The sequence below is a fragment of the Micropterus dolomieu genome, linkage group LG09, assembly GCF_021292245.1.
Source record: "Micropterus dolomieu isolate WLL.071019.BEF.003 ecotype Adirondacks linkage group LG09, ASM2129224v1, whole genome shotgun sequence".
NCBI classification, from domain to species: domain Eukaryota; kingdom Metazoa; phylum Chordata; class Actinopteri; order Centrarchiformes; family Centrarchidae; genus Micropterus; species Micropterus dolomieu.
Window position 1 is genome coordinate 14,018,230 of NC_060158.1, and position 15,116 is coordinate 14,033,345.

The 15,116-nt window shown below is 38.0% G+C and overlaps 1 protein-coding gene across 1 annotated transcript in view; it reads left to right on the plus strand.

The window, feature by feature from the left end:
* Window positions 1-15,116, plus strand: part of LOC123976789 (CUB and sushi domain-containing protein 3-like) — a 309,765-nt gene that overhangs the window by 106,184 nt on the left and 188,465 nt on the right. Inside the window, exon 3 of the mRNA XM_046059131.1 lies at window positions 5,697-5,809. Within this exon, the coding sequence (XP_045915087.1) occupies window positions 5,697-5,809 (113 nt within the window). The remainder of the gene's footprint in view (window positions 1-5,696; window positions 5,810-15,116) is intronic.

Here is a 15,116-nt window from a genome sequence, read left to right on the forward strand (position 1 = left end):
GAGTATTTCACAATCTGCTCAGTTACTGGGATTTTCATGCACAACCATTTCTAGGGTTTACAAAGAATGGTGTGAAAAGGGAAAAACATCCAGTATGCGGCAGTCCTGTTGTTTTCTTGGCACACTTTAGGCCCCTTAGTGCCAATTGGGCATCGTTTAAATGCCACGGCCTACCTGAGCATTGTTTCTGACCATGTCCATCCCTTTATGGCCACCATGTACCCATCCTCTGATGGCTACTTCCAGCAAGATAATGCACCATGTCACAAAGCTTTCAAATTGGTTTCTTGAACGTGACAATGAGTTCACTGTACTAAAATGGCCCCCACAGTCACCAGATCTCAACCCAATAGAGCATCTTTGGGATGTGGTGGAACGGGAGCTTTGTGCCCTGGATGTGCATCCCACAAATCTCCATCAACTGCAAGATGCTATCCTATCAATATGGGCCAACATTTCTAAAGAATGCTTTCAGCACCTTGTTGAATCAATGCCACGTAGAATTAAGGCAGTTCTGAAGGCGAAAGGAGGTCAAACACAGTATTAGTATGGTGTTCCTAATAATCCTCTAGGTGAGTTTATATGGTATGCTTCTTCTGAAAAGAAAACATTATCTAAAGTAAATTTAAATCTATTTCAATATGTTCAAAGCTGATCAGTAAGACAGTGTGATTATCACAGACAATAGTTGCTGTAAATGAAGTGAAATGTAATCTACATAAACATAACATCACATGGAGCTGGTTAATGTCACATCCAGGCAGGCGCTCCCATCAAAATCTATCCCACATCATATGTGAAAGCACATACGTAGGTCCTAATCAGGTGACTCACTGATGTGATTAAATGCAGATGCAGTTCACATCAGATATTATTTGACCTGGGAATTGTTTTTTCAACACAACACAAAAACATTACTGTGTACTGCTTGTCTGATTCTGTCCAACCTTCCTTATATTATTTTATTTGTACAGTTTATCTCTTCAGCCCTGTCTCTCCTTCTTTCATGGTAGTTATAATAATGAAAAATCTCTTTTCCCTGTTGGCAATAAAGAGACCATCAGATATAAAGAAAGGAAAGAGAAAGAGAGAGAGAGGGTGTGACAATCGTATTAGCCAGACTGCATGGTTGATTTTTAATTTTTTTGGGGGAGAAAATAAAGACAATGGTGTGTCTATCTGTGTTTGTGTGTGTGATCCTGTGTGTCGCTCCTTATGTTTGTGTATGTGTGTGCGTGAGAGAGCAGGGGAAGCACTCTCTATTAGCTAGTTCTTCATTCACTCGCGAATTTGATTTCACTATATACATCACACACACACACACACACACACACACACACACACACACACACACACGCACACACACACACACACTATCCCACAAAAATAGACCTTGAATGTCAGAAACCCTCACTTTCATCTTTCTTTCACTTTCTGTAAAAGAATTTTGGTTTTACCTCATAAATCTCAAAACACATAAAACGTTACAAAGGAAATAGAGCAGAGTGTGTGTGTGTGTGTGTGTGTGTGTGTTGAAAGTTTGTTTTTGCAGGAGTGAAGCATTGAAAATACGATACTGGAGAGGAAGCAGAAGAGAAATGGAATGGTTATTTACATAACAAAATATTAGCTTTTTTTATGCTGGCTTTGTCATTATCAATAAGCTCCTTACAAAACCAAGAATGCCTTCACTGTTTCAAAAGGATCTTTCATTTTATTTATTTTTATTGGTAAATGCCTTTTCGAACAACACAAAATGCAATGAAGCAGACTTCCGTCATTGCTAAACTCTGTGGCAATGGCCGCTGAAGCAACACGGTATTTCCTGTAGTGACATTAAAGCAACAGGAAGCAATTTCAACACATGATCATATAGAAGGCACAACGTGGTGTTGTATACTTCTAACCACTGAATGATGTGGCAGGTGAGAGAGCAGTTATCTGTATGGATGAGGGAGTGGCATGAGTTGAGCAAGGATCATACTTTCCGTGTCTGCGAGTACGCGAGGCAGACCCTGACCCATGTACAGTATGTGGGATTTGTGATCTGGTTAACGGAGAAGCATATATGTGATTAAGTATACTGTACACAAAAGTGTATTAAATCGCATTTGTATTTTTTCTGCAATTGAGACATTTGAAATGACAAGTATAAATGGAGATTAATGAATAAAACAGTATAACCAGTATATTGCCTGGGTCAGAATATGTCTTGAATTCACTTGAATTCGTATTTTAGAATCAATATGTCACCATATATACTTAGAGTAGAATTCAGTGATATCTGTGCAATTTATGCTGCAACTGCTGTACAGTTACTTCACAAAAAGGGTTTATTTTTATTTTTTCCGAGTCCTAGAGTTGTTTACTACAGTGATTTAAATGCTAAAATCAACTTAAACATATTTGCCTATCGGTGTGACACTATTTGATGGACCATCACAGTTCACGCCACTACGATTTCCAACACATTACTGCATCCGACAAAAGTGGGTTGTTTTTTTTTGTTGTTTGTCTTTTTAAAAAGCTGTTTTTGGTACAACTACAGAAATAACATATTTCGACTGTAGGCTGTGTGCCAGTTTTTAATTTGTTTGTATGTCACAACAATGAGGGGATGTTTCTGCACTGATATTGCCATTACTATAGCTACACCGTATTCCTTTATGTGATTTAAGCGATTTCCATTTTTCTCTGCTTTCAGGATTGCCAGATTGCAGACATGGTATATATTGGTACACATTTAGTTCAGTATCAAATTGTTACAGAAGCACAGCTGAAAAGTCTGCATGAGAACACACAGAAATAATTTCCTGTTGAGGTCAAGCATGAGGATTCCCTGTGTTTCATTACATGGTTATTATATTGTGACGTGCTTACTGTATGTCGGGAAACATTGGAAAAATGGGAAGGAGAAAGGTCAAGAAGGGCAGTGAAAAAATTTAACGGAAAGCATTTTTAAAATGATAAAGAGGGAGAGGAAGAAAAGAGGAGAGATGAGAGGAGAGAATGACCAAAAATAGGAAGGCAGCAGAAACAGAGAAATACAGATAAGATATAGATTAGGAACAGAGGGAGAGATTAAAGAGATAGTTTGGGGGTTTTAAGAGAGTTGCCACCATTTGTGCTTTGAGTGGTGTCAGACTAGATGAGAGAGAATGAAAAGGACAGGGAGTAAGTTCGTTGAGAAATGAGAATCAAGATGCTAAGAAGGGCCAACTAAAAGACACGGGGGATCTGAAAACAAGGGTAGGCAAATTGACAGGAGAAATGGAGGCATACTAGACGGTGAAGCACTGTTTTGATGAGCCAAAATGTGGACGGACAGAATGATTAGCAAAAAGTGCATGTACAGGAGGGAAACCAATTCAAGACTTCAACTGAAGAAAAATGGCAAGAGGAATGGAAGATGGCAAATGACAGAGTAGAAAAGTAGAAATAGAAAGATGAGAAGAGAGGCAAGGAGAGGGCAGACAATGAATACAATAGGAAAAATAGGAGGTGAGAGGGTGAAAGAAATGGAGAGGAGGATGAAAAGATAGGTGATAAAGTAGGTCCATAATGGAGGATAAAAGCAAGGTAGGGAGGAGAAGAAGAATATGAAGCAGGGTTTTGGAGGAAAAGTAGATAGAGGGCTGAGAGAGGGCAGATTCTTAAAGAAACTGCATGTTTTTTGCTAATAGAAAGCTTGATAAATTAAAATGCGGAGACAGAAAGATGAGAGGACAGATTGAGAAGGGAGTGCAAGGATGGGGCAGGCGTTATTCCGCATTATTTGTATGTCTAAAAGCACTTCATCATAACTAGAGATACACGTTAGGCAAAAATGTCAATACGAAGGTTTCCTTGTTTGTGACAGGTAGAGGTCACAGACAGACAAAAAGTATCTTGCCACAATCACATCAGACAGTAAGAGATTACTTTTAACAACTCATAGGTACAAATATAGCTTGGACCACATTGAATTTGGCTCCTACGTCAAGTATTTTCTGACGGTCCTCAAGTGTTGTCTTTGTATAGTGAAAGGTAAGGCAGGAAGCATTTTGAGTGGGGAAGACAAAAACACAAAAATAAGGTACACACAGATTTGAGGAACAACAAATGAAAAGCTTTTTAATTGGTTACAGAAAAATAGATGACACGTGTAATACTGAAAAATACAAGAGATTTATGTTTACCTGTGTTGAAAAGTATCACAAATTGCACGCTGGGCTGGGGTGGAGCAGAAAGGAGGGGTAAGAAGAGTGATAAAAGGGAATGTAGGTTAAAAAAGAAAGGGCTAAGAGATGAAGGATGGAGAGTGGGAATTAGGGGACAGAGGTGAAAAGGAAAGGATGTGAGACAAAAGGAAGGGTGATGGGGACGTAAAAAAAGATTTGCTGAGGAAAGGGAAAGGTGGAGAGATGGGAAGAACTAAGGAGAGCGGAAGAAGATTTGGGTGGATAAATGCCACAGAGAGATGGGCAGAGAGGAAGACAGAGAAAGCAGGGAGGAAGTGTGTAAGGGAAGTAAAGAGGGAAGAAAAAGAAGAAGTTGGAAGACTTAACGCTAGAGGAAAGGATGATATGAGTGTACTGGGGAGAAGAGGAAGAGAAGGAGGAGGAGAGATGAAAGAGGAAGGGAGGAAATAGAAGGATGGGGGGAGGCGAAATAAAAGGAAGAATGGTAGCTGCAGGACAAGAAAAAGAAATGTGGCGCAGCGGCAGCAAGAAGGTTTGGCTCTTTTCCATGCCTGAAAAAAAGAAACTTGGCCTTCCATTCCTCCTCCTCCTCTCATCTTCCTCATTTAATTCAAGGAATCTAAAAGCTGAAGGCACACCTGGGCAGTTGTGTGTAAGCTTATTTTGAAGGACACACTCAAACATGTGGAATACAGATTAAAAGCTGCCTTGCCTCCCTACTTGACTCCTGTTTTATTGTTCTATCTGTACACAAAGCCATTTCCGTATTATTGGTTAGCTGACCAAGGCTCACTTTTTTGTTGGTACACTTTGAACTTGTGGCTTGATTTATTTAAAAGCCTTTATCAAGTAGTGGGTTTTATTGCAGCCCTTATTTATATTTTCAAAAGATGAGTTGTTTGTGTTCTGCCTCAGAGGCTTTATGCCAGGCAGTGGTTCTGTTAAGAGCAAACATCAGAGACAGGAGTGTAATCAAACTGGAAAAGTATAAATAGTAATATAAATTACAGGAAGTTATTATGTTTGTCTCACGTGGCATACAGCAATTTTGAAGCTTGAGGCTTTTCCTGAGCAGACAGTAAAGATGCACTTTTTGTACTAAACTTCACTAAACAGAAGATGTAATTAAAGTTCATGTTTTTTGTGTTTGTTTTCGAGTGTTACTTAATTCCAAGTTGGCAACAGAAACTAAAAAGGTCTAGCAGAGTTTCTTGACCAGTTATCAAAAGGGTTCAAATACATGAACACAGTGAAGTCATGCCTGTTACAAATACCTTCTGCACGCTTCTAAGCGCAATATGCACTTTTTTTTGTGTGTAATTGATGGATTTCTCCGTTCAACACACATTAATATGCTAATCTCTTTGTCGCTATAGGTTAACAAGCTGTAAGGCCTTTTGTGTTGCCAACAAAAGATTATTAGTTATTAAGTATTAAGTATTGTTTTTCTTGAATATTTACTGTGTCTGGTAATTTGTAGATAATGTCAATATGTTTTCTGATGTGTTTTTACAGGCTAACAGGGTTCCAGGTTCCTCCCCCTGTCACCAGCACAGGAAATGTCTTCTCTTTGAGGTTGACCAGTGACTTTGCTGTCTCTGCACACGGCTTCAAACTCAACTATGAAGGTCAGAAAGTGTGTGGGTTGGTATGTGAGAATGTTGAGGGTGTGCTTCAGTGTTCACCTCTGTAGTTCAGAAGAATGAACAGTGTGAATAACAAGCACTCCTACTTACTTAATGTCAGATAAAAAATCCATAACTCAGATAGGATTGTGGGTGTGAGTCATGTAAGAAACAAAGAAGGGCATTCAACACTCACCCCTTTTGTTTTTGAATGTAGAGGTATCTGAGCACATTTGTTGTTTACCGTAAGCAACTTGTGTTGATATTTAAGTAGTATATAAACATTTAATAAATGTGTTCTACCACTCTAATTTAGTTAGAAGCAGATATTAATAAGATGTTTATGTGTTCATAAATGTATAGTATTTTTTAACAATTATAAATTCTCCAATGAAATTTGATATTTTTTATATTATCACAACCATGTTTTATTGTTTTGTCATGCATTATTGTTTATACACCAACATCTAGGAATGGGTTCCCACAGGAGGAATTATAGTTGTTGACAAATACATAAATAAACACCTATATCTGCTTGCAAATACATTAGTGTGTTATAAGCAATTTATTAAATGTTTATATACTGCTTATAAATGCTAGATAAGGGGACTTAAAGTAAATTGTTATCTTTTTTATGTTGGTGCAGGCCATAGACTATATATAAAAAGATGGATGACATCTCTATCGCACCCGGTGACAGTATAGGTCAATGCCATGTTCTGAAAATGCTTTTGCCTCCTATCCAGTACAGGAAAGAAAACCTAATGGGTGACAAGTTAATTCCTTTTCAACACAGGAGGCTATCAAACTTAGCAAATCCATAGGGAGAGGAAAGTATGGGCAGAGCTTGGCACAAAATGACAGCATACTGAAGGCTCATATTGTGGTAATTTTTATATTATAGAACACAAGATTTTACAAATCGATCCATTTTGACCCTCAAGGCAAATGATTGGACACTAAACACCTTACCTATATGCTCATTTTATTTAAGCAAAGCTAAAACAGACAAACTTTCTCTCTCTGACACATTGTAGTTTTAGTAAACATAACTGAAGTAATTTTAGCATGACACAAAACAATTATATTTACAATGAATTAACCTTGCTTTGCTTGTTTTTGAACATTTTAACAAAGAAAAATAAGGGGATTACTTCTAGAGGGAACTTGGCCCCTTCCAGGGGTAGTTAAAGCGTCCCCCTTTGCCCTCTTCCTTTAGGGCCTGAGTAAACGGCATGGTACCATTTTCACAGATGAAAGAAGAGATACGATAAGTGATGGTTAAAATTAGATCACGCTATGTATCGGCACCATGTCCTGTGTGCATTAAAGATTTCAGATTAGATTTAGATTAGGAAAAACTTTGATGTCCTCAACGAGGCGGTTAGTTCCGGAGCATAACACAGAAGAGCATAAAACTGTCTACCAGCAGCAGACACAAGACACTGAGCAAACCAACAAAACAAATTAGTACACAATTATGTAGTTCTTTCTACTGAGCAGATCTGACAAGTTAATATCACTGTCTGACCCACAAGTACAGTACATGTATGACCCCATATGTCATTTCAAAAGACACACAAAAGAAATTCATTTAGGTAGTGTATAATACACATTAAGTTTTAGGTTTGAGAAAATGCGGTGTGATATCAACATTGTAATCATACACTTATCGTTACACATCAGAACTCTCAGTTGCAATGTATATATTATGGTTTCAGAGATACACAGTTAAGGTGTATGAGATGTAGCCAATTTAGTAGTCCTGTGTATTAATACTGACTGTGGATTATGACTTATTACCAAATGTACTGTAACCAAGGTAGCACTGGTGACTGTTTTTTCAAGAAACTAAAACCATAATAGAGAGTGGAAAATGTTTTTTAATAAAATGCACACATACTTAAAGCAGCACTGAGGCCTATATTCACAGTGGGGAATGTTCCCTCGAAAGAAATTGTAATACAACAGCTAGTCTCACTGTTTAGTTCCTCAGATCGTAGAGTGATGAATGTAAACCTGCAGATTATTCTATAGAAAAGACTGATTAGCACTGGCTAAGGTTACAACAGAATCACCGCTAGCTCACCGCTAGCATATTAAAAATCTTGTTGTATTTACATCAGTATCTCATAATTCTTTCAGCAGCGGAAATATGAATATTACCCCCTATAAAACAAAAGATCACAGAATTATTATGAAAGTGGTACTGTTGAGAGAGTAATGCATAATAACAATATCACTGCCTTGGTTTAAGTCTGCACACATGCTGTGTCTGAGTTTGTGTGTGTGCATGCCTGTGTGTTTGTGCTACTTGTATGTCCAAGCAGTTGTCCCAGATTTATTCCCTGGCACAAGTTTCTACTTGCTACTTGGCCCATGTTCATTCTGTGTGATTGTGTGTGTGCTTGTGTGCGACACGGAAAGAGTTTGCTCTCAGTGAGAGCATCCAGGGGACTTATCTGAAGAGCCCCTGCTGCTGATACATTCATCTGTTTAACATACTCTGTGTGTGTGTGTGAGAGAGAGAGAGAGGGGGAGTTGGTGAGACAGAGAGGCAGACCACACTTGGTATTTACTAAAATGCAACATTATGCTGATGATCCGTCTGTATTTCTATATTCAACATTTCTTACTGCCCACAGCTCACAGCTACGCTTTACATTTATACAGCCAGGAGGAGATTTTCTCAGAAGGAATGATCCACCCGGGTTTGGAAATTTTTTGGCAAGTCAGTCTCAGTCCATGTAATCCTTCTGCCTAATCTGTTACTGGAGCCATTTATAGATTTTCTCAGGTATTGCTTAAGCATTTTTAGAAAAGAACTGAGTAAAAAATACCTGCTCATTATCATTATTGGTGGAAGTGTTGTTTGTTGTTTACAAGCAAAACTCTTATTTTCAGTGAAATTGCAAACATTTTGAACCACCAGAAATAAGAACTCTAGAAATCACTTGTTAAATCATAGGTCTCTCTCTCTCTCTCTCTCTATCTCTTTCACACTCAAAATATCTACACATTACAGATGCAAGTTCAGTCTTTTTACTTTTAAATCTTTGACATGAAAAATGAAATGGAAAATGTTTACCAGAGGAGTAAATTTAATCGACCTCTGGGACTGATAATTTTAGGCATGCAAGAATTAAATTGAGACAACACTTCCATCATTAGATTGTTAGTATGTGGGATAAAAAAATAATCAATCAGGTTAACTAGAATGAGATAACATAATACTTATTAATATCAGGTATAAATGGGGTGAAAGAGTTAGATACCATGATAGATACTATTTGTGATGTCAGTTTGATCCCACAATTTTATTGTGCTTATGTTTTTAATCTAGCAAAGCCAGAGTTTATCAAGACTAATTTAAGTTCTACTTATTTTTATACAAAGATTTATCCTGTACACCATGTAGTAAATTGGAGCTTGAGAACAATAAGCGGATTAGTGCAGTGTCAGAAGTGATGCAGCTGTTTTTACCAGACTGCTGTTCAGAGGGAGCCAAGGCAAAACTCTGGATTTACCAATAGATGTACGCTCCAACCCCCATGTTTGGTCATGAGCTCCGGGTTGAAACTGAAAGAAAGAGCTTGTGACCACACAGTTTATAATTTTTGGAATGAGCTTCTTTACATTGAAATGAGCTGACATCATTTGGGCCTCTGACGTGGAAGCCTCCTGAACATCTTGATGTCGAGTCAAACTGGGAGGTGACCCTGGGGCAGACCCAGAAGCTGCTGGGGGGCTTTCATATCCCACCTGGCCTGTGAACGCCTCGGGATTCTTGCCTCGGGAGCCCAGGAGGAGCTGCCCTTCTTAGCCTGCTGCTGCTGCACCTTGTAGCTGGATATGCTTTGGAAAAAGGATGAATGGATGGATAGATGGAAAAACATACTGTACTGTGGGATCTAAGATAGAAACAGTGCTACAGAGATGTGCATTATATACACCTTATAAAACAGAAAATTTAAATTCCTTGATCGCGCCATAGAAAGGAATTTTGCAAAGGTACAGTAGTGTGGCTCTACCTTTTCAGCCCATCTGTGTGGTGCGCTGCACATTGATGTGATTGTTGGACTCCTTGAACATCCCCTCCCCTTTCTCTGAAGACTGTCAGGTCATAAGTAATTCATTCACCGGCACATACCATACAGTGTGTGTATGTGCATGTGTGTGTGAAACAGAACAAGAGAGTGATGTATTATTTAGCATGACGTCGAAGGCAGTTTGATATTGTGCTGATGAGACGGAATCATAGATTATCACAGCTCTTAGACACACACACACACACAAACACACACACACACACACACACACACACCATTCTTTCTCAGCACGATAGTTGTTGAAGAATTATTCTTTTATTCTTGTTTCCTTTTACTCCTCCTGTGCCTCCTTCTACTCTACATTCTCTTTAGTCGTTCTTATTCATCCTCTCCTTATTTTTATTGATTTGTGTTTATTATCTTAACTGAATTTGGAAAACTACAGTAAATAATAAACCAAATAGTAACAAAATAGTGACTGTTCCATTCTGTGATCTGCTATGCCACACTTAATTTACTCTACTTCTTTATTGGTTTGAATATGTGAACAAGAACTGTATGACACAAGTTGAATACATGCAATATTGGAAGTTACAAACTCTAAGTGTTAGACATGAATTTTCTCTTTAATTTTACTCACTCACTCATAGTCAACTGCTTATCCTGTGTACAGGGTCACAGTTTTTCATTTTAGGCCAGAAGTTAATTATTTGCAGGTAATTGGAGAAAGGTGGATTTAAAGCATCTACTTTGTATTATATAAGTAGTTAACCTCAAACATAAATGGATATTACCCACATTCATACAATACATTTAGGCACATCCATGGTTTCAGAGACACGGACATGCATACAAACACACACACACACAGGCATACCGTATAAATGCAGACACACAGCTCCCAGATGTAATAATTGTCTTCAGAACATGGACCAGAGAACATGTTCTTTATCCTAGAACATGCTGTCATGTGACTTAACAAGTCAGCAGAGATTTCCCTTCAATCCCCTCATCCCCAACCTCCATTCGCTTCTGCTGTTTTCCCTCCTCTGCACTTACAGTATCTCCACTGCTTGTATTTCTCTCTCTGTGATATAACAGTAAAAAACTTATTTTACCTTCATTTTACACGTACAGTACCAGCGAGGGTTTACATAGCGCCTCAAGAGAAGGCATAAACAAAGAATAATAAAATATAGAAGAGGGAGAAAAAGAAGAATATGGTTAAAGGTGCAAAACACACTCAAAATGTTGTTTCTTTATAGTAAGTAATAGCAGGAATAATAGGTTTCTACATAGTCTACCAAACACAAATTACATGCAAATTTATAAAAGTAATTTTATTTTTAGTATTGGCATGGATTCCTTTTGATGGTTGTTTAACTGTATAGCTGAAATCTGAAGGAACCCTGAGATATAAATTCTTACTGAAGCAGGGATGAAGAAAGTTTGTCTAAATGTAATAAGATTAAAGGAGGGATGACCTTATTTTTCGATCTGTCCACTCCTTACCCTTCATCTTTTTACCTTTTTTTTTTTTTTTTTTTAGTTGAAATTGTATCTTTGCTGACAAACAGAGGTTGGTGGCAGCAGGTTAAACACTTTGGGAGCTCTCACTGGCCAGATGTCAGCAGCATCGATGGACCGTTCTCCATCTGGGCATTTATTCATCAGTTCCACATAATATCATGGAGAGGTTTCCAGCTAATCGAGTGACCTTCTGGTCACACACTCATTTCCTGAATCCACCCCACTACCGCCTCTTCTTGAGGGACCTAGTAGAAATCTTCACTTCCCTCTAAGGTCAGCTCACTATATCAATAAAATTATGTTTTTCCATAATGTTATGCCAGCTACAGACATGACATGAGCTATAATAAATTGCTTAACCCTTTTGGTTACTGTACCTGTGGAATACAGGAGAGCTTTTTGACATTGTCTATTTTACTCTGGTCAAGTCACATTATCAGTTGTAGTGATATTCAAGAAATCCATTCTTGAAGAAGAAAATTATAAAGAACAAGGCACTGAGTTTCATAGATTGTCTAGATTGGATTTTTTTCACAAAGTAAAAATGACACGGTATACTGATGTGCCTATTTCACTCACCCTCTTGTAAATACTAAATGTGTGGCTATCATTTTGGAGTCGCTGCTTGGACTCTAAATAGTGTGCTGCTGTTTTTGATAATAGCAGTTCAGTCTGTTTGAAAAGAGTTTCAAAAAAAGATGAATCACCTATTCAAGACAAACGTTTTTCTCAAAGTCACAATACAGAAAAGCTGATTGTTTGTTTCTTTTGAGAAGGCACTTGATAAGAGTAAACAAAACTTCAAAAAAGTTCATTCAGTCAGCTCAAAACCTAGATAAACACAGAAACAAACAACACGTATTCGAAGTACTTTAATTGAATGTACAAATGTTATACTTAATAACTTCTCCTCATGTAATTTTCCCCAGACTATATTGACTTCACACTGTGTACCTACAAATGAAAGAAACTGATCAGGTAATAAACCCTAAAAAATAGTAGGTGGCCAAGATAAAATGTTTTGAGCAGTGACTTTCTCACGATTATGGCTTATTTACAAGAGATGTCTGTAATGGCAGTAATGAATGGTATTGTATTTGTAAGCCACAAAGATGGGACACAGTGTGCGCTATTAGATCATTTTTAGCTTTTAATGTATTGTAGTTTAGCTTTTAATGTATGTTTAATGTTGTAGTGTAGCCACCACTTTGTATTTATGTAACATGAAATTGCCTTGGAGCTAATGTTCTGGACAAGCAGCCTAAAAAATAAGGAGGAAAAGTTAGGAAAGTAAACCAAAACACAAGGACCAGTATACAATTATGGCAAATTTGGCCATTTGCCTGTAAGGTCATCACTCCCCTCTGGCTCCATAAAACATGTGGTCAATGGCCAATCTGGTGATCTGTTGACAAAATTAAACCCAGTTGGACGCAGAAGCATCAGAAGAGTTCAGTGAGCATAAACATCTTTCATTGAGAAAGCTTTCCTAAATTTTTCATCTCCTGCATCAATTATATTTCAGGCTCGATAACTATTTGCCTCTCACAGCAGTAAACACAAGCCAGCAACGTTCAGTCCTCACATAAATGAGTCTGATCAGACTACTGCATGCATGGCCACTGAAACCGACTCCTCAGAGGAAGCACTTTATGAAATGTGAAATTTGAATGATTGTGCAGCTGATTGGAAAAGTTACGGTGAAAACTGAACAGTAGCGTGTCATGGGGCTAAAGCTCAGTCAAAAATGCGTTTGCATCCATATTTAGAGGCAGCCATTAAAGGGGCTTTCCAGCATTTTTTTTCTCTGGGTCTCTGATCTCTTATCAGCACTTGATTGATTGATTTTGACTCTAGCCTCTTCGACTTGAACATGATCTCAGTGTAAAAGTCAAGTTTGTGTTTGTGTGTTTCTACTTACATCTGAGGGCATACATCACACGCACAGTGGAATCGGTATTTGTGTGTGTGTGTGTGTGTGTGTGTGTGTGTGTGTGCGTGTGTGCGTGTGTGTGTGTGTGTGTGTGCATATGTGATTGAGGCTCTGACTGTGGCTCCTCTGATCATTATCAAAGAGGCCTGAGGGGACTGACGATATCCACTCCTCTATTTATCATCCCTCCATCTGTCTGTCTGTCTTCTTTCTCACTTTCTATCATTAAGTCTTTCTCTCCCTCCCTCAATTCAACAACTGAATCCAGGTCAGTATTGCAATCATGGAAAAGAGAAGGTGACCCTAATAGTGAAGGATCTTGAAGGTAATAATATATAGTTATATATAAATGACTACATTTCTAGATGTACAGATGATTTAAAAGCACAAAACATTGCCTTTTTGGGGTTTGTTTTGTCATTGCATTGTGGGATTTTATAAGAACATAGCAGGAGGGGAAGTTTTAAGTCTATCTGGCCCAGTTTGGGATGGGAGTATAATCCTTTCCATTTGCGTAGTCTTGTATTATGATGCTTCCTTTTTGCATGAATATTAATAGACTTTAAGTTTATATAAAGCGCTTTATTTTAAAATAAACACCGAGACCATATCTTTATTTACTTTGTTTCCAAAAATATATTTTAACTTTCTCTGGAAGAATGAAAAGACTGGCATATAACAAGACAGTATCATCAGCAAAGAGCAGGCAACACCTGTTTTGTTTTTTTTGTTTTCAGGTTTACGTAACATTGTCTGATCTTTGTTGTTAATCTTACATGAATTCATTCACACAATTTTTGCAAGACCACTGAATGTATTGAATGTAGAAGGAATTACAGATCTTACTGTAGTGCTTCAACCATTTAGAATTACACTGATTGGTCAGGGGAGGAAATAGTCTTCTAGTTACTTACTTTATTTTTATTTTGACAGGGAGGGTGCATATTAATAACATTTCTGAAAATTTGCTAGAGTTAGACAAAAAAGGTAATTTTAATCTGTAGTCCCCAGGTAGGCAATAGTTAAAAGCACAAATGTTAAGAATAAAAGCATGAAAATATGCAGATGCAAACAGAGCCTGCGCTACATAATGGAGAGGCAAGAAAAACGGCTCTTATGAGACACCAGCAGTCAACAAATAACATGACAGCACAATATTAGCAGAGACAACAAGGTAAAATATTCAGTTCACATATATTCAGTTTTTATCTGTTTCTTTTTCCTCCTCCGCTGTATCTGTATATACTTCTCTCTGTCCCCTTTTCCCCCTCAGGTTGTATTGACGTCTCAACACACATATTTAGCACCCACAATACATCCAGCACCCAAAAAACATATGTGTGTGCCTACACATATACACAACTATGGCCCATTTCATACATTTTAACTAAGATCAAATGTCAGTTCTGCCTCTCCCTGGAGAGAAGTGGTTTTACAGTCTTGGAGAGTCGTGTATATATAGGTGTGTGTCTGTGTGCCTGTGTCTGTACATAATGTATATGCCTGTTTCTTATGTATCCCCATGTGTATATAGCAGGCAAATGTGAAGTATGTGAGATTTGTGAGGGAGGAAAGGACTAAGATGGAATAGGAGCACACTGAATATAAGAAGTAATAAAAAGCAGGAGAAGAGAAAGAGAAATTAAAAGAAGGAAGGGAAGAGAACTTTAAAGCTGCTTTCCCACTACGTTATTTTCCGGGAGTATTGAGCCAATATGCCGGCTGACTGTGCAGTATGAAAGGTACGGAGCCGGATATGAGGTTCAGATTTGATCCGCCTCTGAGCTGGGAACATTGG